The 7,500-nt window shown below is 30.5% G+C and overlaps 3 protein-coding genes and 6 non-coding genes across 9 annotated transcripts in view, besides 1 other annotated feature; 4 read left to right on the forward strand and 5 right to left on the reverse strand. All coding sequences in view use genetic code 11, as the record gives it.

The window, feature by feature from the left end:
* rpoB (RNA polymerase betasubunit) overlaps positions 1–395 on the reverse strand; it is a 3,213-nt gene extending 2,818 nt beyond the window's left edge. Inside the window, exon 1 of the mRNA in view lies at positions 1–395. This exon is cut by the window's left edge and continues 2,818 nt beyond it. Within this exon, the coding sequence (YP_009870954.1) occupies positions 1–395 (395 nt within the window).
* Positions 1–7,500: part of a sequence feature (LSC) that runs on past both edges of the window.
* trnC-GCA lies at positions 1,640–1,720 on the forward strand. The gene has a single exon. It is a non-coding gene; the product is annotated as a tRNA-Cys (tRNA).
* On the forward strand, positions 3,017–3,112 carry petN (cytochrome b6f complex subunit VIII). The gene has a single exon. It carries the CDS (start codon positions 3,017–3,019, stop codon positions 3,110–3,112), a length of 96 nt encoding a protein of 31 aa, YP_009870955.1.
* psbM (photosystem II protein M) lies at positions 4,281–4,385 on the reverse strand. Its single transcript has one exon. The coding sequence runs from the start codon at positions 4,383–4,385 to the stop codon at positions 4,281–4,283; it is 105 nt and encodes a 34-aa protein (YP_009870956.1).
* Positions 5,215–5,288, reverse strand: trnD-GUC. The gene has a single exon. It is a non-coding gene; the product is annotated as a tRNA-Asp (tRNA).
* Positions 5,729–5,812, reverse strand: trnY-GUA. Its single transcript has one exon. It is a non-coding gene; the product is annotated as a tRNA-Tyr (tRNA).
* Positions 5,873–5,945, reverse strand: trnE-UUC. The gene has a single exon. It is a non-coding gene; the product is annotated as a tRNA-Glu (tRNA).
* Positions 6,793–6,864, forward strand: trnT-GGU. The gene has a single exon. It is a non-coding gene; the product is annotated as a tRNA-Thr (tRNA).
* trnM-CAU lies at positions 6,799–6,857 on the forward strand. The gene has a single exon. It is a non-coding gene; the product is annotated as a tRNA-Met (tRNA).

The following is a 7,500-nucleotide window of genomic DNA, read 5'->3' on the forward strand; positions in this document are numbered from 1 at the left end:
GATACCGGGGCTTTGCAATATTTGATTGATTTCAATTCTGTATATTCCATTTTTTTTAGAAGTTCCCAGGGAATTCTTTTGAGGAATGTTTCCAATAAAAATCGTTTGTTCTTGGATATCCCTACAGGTTTTCCAAATTTATCCCGCGGATACATATAATTCAGAGGAATATGTGAGTGATTCATATACAGCATCTTTTTCTTTCTTCTAGGGTTCTTCCAATTGATATGTTTCCACAAATAATTGAAATTCAATTTCTTGATCTGTATCTTCAATTTTTTGAAACTTAGAGAGTTCTTCTGTTTAGCCCTGATCAATGAACCTACAAAACCCTTCAATTTGTATCTGATTCTACCCCGGTATTGTAGACATTCCCGCATTTTCACCCCCAACATTTTTAACTTTCCCCATTTATAGAAAATATCCCACTATTTGCTCCCATTCTTCATCGAATCATATGAATCGATTTAGAAATAATGGAATTTCTATTTTTTTTACTGAATCACATGAAATTTTACCTAACTCCGTATATGGAATGTATGAAATACCTATGAACAGAGGAATAAATAGAATAATTTTATACTCAAATTGGAATTTGCAACAAACGGATAGAATCTAAATTCTAAATGGAAAGGAATTAAAAAATTCCACCTAGACTTATGGAGTTTTTTAAAGAATATCCGAACCAAAAATGGATTCCATTTCTACCATTATTATGATATTCCATATTCCAATCCAATTCGATTTGATACCAGAAAAATAAAAGAATTGGGAAGTTTCTCTCTTCGATGAGATAAAGACCTAATAATCAGAAACAATATAGAATATCTTTTTTTAGCACTTAACCTTTTCACCGCAAAAAAGAATTCGAATTCGCAAAGAAGAGAGAAGATTTTACCTATTTTTTTAGTAGAATCTGTAGACTAGAATTGAGGTGCGTAATAAGGCTTGGATTTATTAAACATGCGCAGATATAACTCTAGTCTAGCTATAGTTATCTATATAGATGTTTCTTCCTTTATTGCAGTCCTATTCATTTGGAACAGCACATGTCGTGTTAAATTTGTATTTTCTATTCAATCTATTTATTTATTTTCTATTCAATCTATTTAATAAAAACTTGTAAAAAAGATGCAAGTACGAAAGTTTCTTGAAAATTCCCTTCTTTTGAAAATTCCTTTCTTATAGGCATTATATACGGATAAGATACCCGATTAGATAATATCTGTGTAACAATTTATGTTCTAGGGTTTACATATACCGATAATTGCTGTTATAATTGAAATGGGATTTTTTTCTTGAAAAATAAATACTGATTAGTTATGTCTCAATTTGGATTTTCTTATCTCATTAGGAAAAAACCATTTTTTTTTGAATTTCCATTTTTGAATTTAAATTGAAGAATCATTCATGAATTAATAGTTAATGGTTCCGATTTGTCCTGAATTTTAGCTTTTTTGACTGAAAATGCACGTTTGTTTTTTTCAATATCAATAGAAAAAAGGGGGGAAGGGTCTCTTTTAAGAATGGGATTAAGGAAAACAGAATCGAAGATACAAACAAATAAAAAAAAAGAAGTTTAGAACCCCCTTTTTTAGTTTTTTGGGGGTATTCTCATATATTTTTTTTGTATCATTTTGGCGGCATGGCCGAGCGGTAAGGCGGGGGACTGCAAATCCTTTTTCCCCAGTTCAAATCCGGGTGTCGCCTGATCGACAAAATAGCTTATTCCGTTTTCTTGATATAAAACTTGACAATTTTTTTTCCAGCAGAAGCAAGCGGGGGAAAGGGACTCTTGAGACTTCCTTGATTCTAAATTCTAAGCATTTGCAGGTTTTATTCTTTAAAATTCTATAAATCCTTACGTCTCGGATTCAAGAATTCAAGAAAGATTCTAGTAGTGAAAAGGAATCGGTAAATCTTGATATGATAGTCCTTCCACTCCACTACTAATGTAGTGTCTGTCTACTGACTGGGTCTTGAATTCGATTGGATAGGGATAGATATAGATCGGACAGGGAATCAAATTCCATTTTTAGTTGGGGAAGGGGCGAAAAAAACTTTGTATACAGACTCCTGAAAATATATGAGCACTCCGACATTTATTCAATATTAGTTAGATTGAATAGCTAATTGGCTTTCTTTTTTATTATTTCTTTTTCTATTTCTAAATTCTAAATAGAAAATCCATTTAGAATAAAAAAAAATATTAAATTAAATTTAAATATCTATTAAAATTAAATTCAAAATTCTAATATATAAATATCAAATTAATAATTATATAAATATCAAATTAATAATAAAATAATTAATAATATAAATATAAATTCAATATTTTAAATATATTAAATAAATAATATTCTATTCATTATATTCATATTCCATTTTATTCAAAAAGAATATTATAATTAAATATTCTAATAAATTGAAAAATGAAATAGAAATCTTAATATTTTGAAAATTTTAAATATTTATAAATTAATAATATTTAATATTTTCAAAATTCAAATTTAATTAAAAAGAAAAAAGAATTCTTTCTTTTCGGCAACCCCGAGTGAAAGAATTTATTCGGCTGTCTTCCGATTGTTTTACAGAGACAATCGGGAGACGGTAAGGATTAGATTAAATGAAAATAAGAGTATGCGAAGTGATCTATCTTGATTCTATATATATATATATATATTTTTACTTAATGAAATCGAGGGCAACAAAAAAAAGCATAGGTCTTATTATTCCTACCTGTTAGTAACATTCATTCCCTTAATACTTCCAAGGGTGTCTCCGGATATTTTGTTTGTACTTAATGTTTTCTGATTATACTAGAAATCATAAAATCATATAAGAACTTGTTAGATGTTATAATTGGATTTATTGGATTCTTTGGTCAATGATGTTAGGCCAGAATCAGAATCCCTTTTTGACTCTGTCCCAGTGATTCCACTATTATTTATTTATTATTAGTGAACAATAACAAAAATGAAATAATTCCTTCATATTGATAGAAATAGGAGACATAATTTACATGGATATAGTAAGCCTCGCTTGGGCTGCTTTAATGGTAGTCTTTACATTTTCCCTTTCCCTCGTAGTATGGGGAAGAAGTGGACTCTAAAAATACTACTAATTGAGTTGAGGGAAAAAACGAAAATCAAACTGTATCCTTATAGATGGGTTCTGAAATTTTATTTTTCTATTTAATTCATTAATTCAATTTCTAAATGGAATTCAAAAATATCTGCATTTCGGAATTATAGTGTATTCGAATGGAATAATGTATTCTATGGATAATATAGAAAAAGAAAATACTCTTTCAATTAAACAAATATTTGACTTTTCCCCATGTTCGTATTTGGAAAGTCAAGGTAATACAAATAATCGGAAACTTACCAAATTCTTTATTCTTTCTAAAATTTCGATGAACTGGCTCTTACCAAAGTTATATATGGACAATGAGGAACCGCGGAACCCGTTTTTTTATTAGTTATTAAGCGCGGATACACGCTTTCTATAGGAAACAAGATAGACGTAGTAGTTGTCTAAGGAGATACTACACATAATAAGATATTGACGTTGCCTTAGGCGAGTCACATATTACGTGCTTATCGCTTGTTTTATTATTTGGTTTTTTATTTATTTGAGTTTCAAAATTGGATTTCTGTTTTCATTTCATATCATAGTTCAAACGTTAAAAATCCGTTGGGTTTTACTAAAATTTTCGAAATAGGAAAAAGTTTCCCATAGAAAACCCCTGGATCATCTGTTAACTATTTAATTTAATCAATATCAATTACTTCTTCTTAATCAATTACTTCTTTGGAATGCTAAAAATAAAAAAAAAAAGATTATTTGATTTTTTTAATATGATACCGGGATTGGTCTTGAAAATAATCAGAAATCTAGAAATTCGAATCGGACGAAAAAGAGTTGCCTTTTGATTATTTCAGATTGATTGGAACCAATACAAATAAACAAAAAAATTGGGACGCTATGTGCATTACATATATGTGATTGATGTTCTATATATATGAAGATAGATATTGAAAATCGATTCATATTAAACCTCTATCTTCATAGAGTAAAACTTTATACACTACAATAATAGATAGTATAGTAGAAAGAAATAGATTTTTTTCTTTCTACCATACTATCAGATTTCATAGAATACTGCTGATTCTAGTCCGATCATTTCATTTAAGAGTAAGACGCAAAATTGAAATCCTTTTTCATTTTTTCTTCCATCATTGCATTGATAAGAACTAAGAAGTAAAGTTTAAGTCAAATTAATCACTTTGACTTACCGTTTTTACGTAAATTATAAGTAAGAAGGCAGTAGGAACTAGAATGAACAGTGCAGTAGCAATAAATGCGAGAATATTTACTTCCATAATCTCATCGTTAGATTTCTCTTTAATTCGCAATAACTCGGGATTTAATCCCATAGAGATGATAAATCTTTCGTCGGTAAATTCAATGGTATAAATTACATCTCGATGATATCGAATCGGATCAATATCATGAATAACAATATCTGAACTATCAAATCGATTCATCGTCAAGAATTGAATAGTATAACATAGGAAGATCTTTTATCCATACCCAATTCAAAAATGGATTTCTGATCCAATCAAAAATTCCTTTACTTTTTTTTAATATTCTCATCCTTCAATTAGTAATAGGATAAACATATATCAAAAGTTCAGTGTGAAATTGGAATGAGATAGATTGTTTAAAATGCAAATAATTAGGAATTGAAATAGGTACTTAGTACTTGAGATTATACAAAATCGGAGCCAGCAAAGGATAAACTTTGAATCCTAAAGTGTTCTATCAAAATCAAAGGAACTCCTTTTTTTTTGTATCGTGCAAATTCCATTTGTGTGTGTGTGTTCGCTGTAAACATATTCTATAGTACTCTATTTCATTACACAGATCAGGAGTAATCGAAAAAGCCAGGTCTAGTAGTATGGTATCTCCTTCTCTTGGAATCCTGAATATGAGGCTACTAATAATTGTGCTAATCCACATATGTTTCTTTTCCATCAATCAGTATTAGTTGAAGAAATGGAAATTACCCTGTTGGTTTGATGAGAAATGTGAAACGAAAAAAAGAAAAAAAGGGGAGATCCCTGTTAGGAATGAGATTATGTTTGTTATTTTGACTCCCTTTCACAGAAGAAATGAATTGATGTATTTTTTTATTGGATTTCTATCCGTCGGGACTGACGGGGCTCGAACCCGCAGCTTCCGCCTTGACAGGGCGGTGCTCTGACCAATTGAACTACAATCCCAGGAAAAAAAATGTACAGCATGCATATTCTTACGATTTCATTCAAACCTTTTCTATTTCGATTTTAGATTAGAATTGTCTTGTTCTAACTGGCGGAGGCGGGACTAATATATTGATATTCTTTTTTTATATGGATATGCACTTTAGCGAGATCTACACGGATTACTAGTAATCTGTTTGTTATTTCCAAATCGATTGAAAATAAATCTTTCAATAAATCAATGAAAATAAAAAAGAGTCTCTTTTTATTTAGACTTTATACTTACAGATCTTGATATGAATCTAGATCATTAGCAAGATCTTAATTTGTGGAAAAAATACGTAAAAAAATAAATAGTGGTAGGGATGTAGCAGATTTTTATTCTTGTGTATCAAAGCTCATTGGGCATTTCCGGAGAACAACAAATGGTTACATCATTTCATGGTGGATCGGCGAATTATTGGGCCGAGCTGGATTTGAACCAGCGTAGACATATTGCCAACGAATTTACAGTCCGTCCCCATTAACCGCTCGGGCATCGACCCAGGAAAAATCAATTTAAGTCCTTATTGATAATCCACGATCAACTTCCTTTCGTAGTACCCTACCCCCAGGGGAAGTCGAATCCCCGCTGCCTCCTTGAAAGAGAGATGTCCTGAACCACTAGACGATGGGGGCATACTTGCCCGACCGCCATTATACTATGTTCATAGTATGAACAGTTTTTTGAAATTGTCAATATAATGGAATGGAATGATATGACTCGATCAGAAGGATCTTTCCGTCTTTCAGAATTCCATAGAATTTTTGGATTCATCATTTTCATTTTGAAATTGTTCATTCCAATCCCCACTCTATAATTCTAAAAATAGAAAAAAAAGTAATACGAAAGAGAGATAGATAGGGGCCTTTCGGAGAATGATTGGTTTGCCGGAAAAGAAAAGGCGAGGGGGTTAAACTTCATTTCTTTCACCTTCATTCATTGTTAAGAAAGATTCGGTGGGCATATTTCTATCTCCCACTAAGCCGGGAAATTAAAAAACGATAATCAATCTGGAAATCCGGGAAGAGGGATAGGGATCAACAAGTTATTGAAAAATTGTTTTTCGATAAGAATTTGGTTGAGAGACAAATTGAATCCATTTATCAACGATTCGATGAAAAATCTTGTATCTATGTTGAATTGGTGGATACATGTATCAATCAAATGAATTTCGTTAGGATGAGGATCAATTCAATTAGAATCGATTTGGAAATAATTCATTACATTGATATTTAGAAAATCCAATATCAAAAAACCCATTTTACCTATACTATACTCACTAGGTAAATCCAATTTCTTGTTCCTTAATGAGCCGCTATGCAGATAAAACGTATCTATATACATATATTCTAATTTCATATAAATTTCATATAATCATATAACATATAATAAGTTATAACATATAATAAGTATATGCAGTAATAAATATATGCACTAGACTCATAGTGGCTAGTTCCTTATTCAGGAATTCAACCAAACGGGGCCCCTTTAACTCAGTGGTAGAGTAACGCCATGGTAAGGCGTAAGTCATCGGTTCAAATCCGATAAGGGGCTTTTTTCTTTTTTCATAAAACTCCAGCGGTAGTATTCATATTTGAAGAGAGAATAGAGATATTGTTGATATTTGTAATAAAAAAACTAAGGAATCGTAGAATTTCATTAGAAATTAGAAAATGGAATTCTGAATTCTAATAAATTATCGTTATCATTTTAATGAATTCGAATATAGTAATTCTAGTCGAATATAGTAATTCTAGTTAGTATAGTAATTCTAGTTAGAAAGTAGAACATTTTTTTATTATTTCATTATAATGAATAATGATAAGTCATCTCCTTTAATTGCCAGATATTCCTATTTTCTATTATTCCAATCAAAAGAAATTGGAAATCCAATCAAAAGAGATTGGAAAGATTCAAAATCAACAAAAGAAAAGGTAAGTAGACCTAACCCATTGAATCAGAACTATATCAACTATTCTGATATTCAAATTCGATAGAGATGAAATTAGAACAGTGGATCTTTTTTTATTTCATTTTTTCTATTTGTTTGATTTGGACTCCGCAAGAATCTGTCGATATTTCCGATTAAATCTTCTTGTTCCTAGAGGTTCTATAGGAAAAATTTGCTATTCCCTTCCTCCACGGAGAAAGGTTTATTCCAAGTCCCAACATACAAATAATTTTGCATTT

This window comes from Prosopis cineraria, chloroplast, assembly GCF_029017545.1.
Source record: "Prosopis cineraria chloroplast, complete genome".
Classification (NCBI taxonomy): Eukaryota; Viridiplantae; Streptophyta; class Magnoliopsida; order Fabales; family Fabaceae; genus Prosopis; species Prosopis cineraria.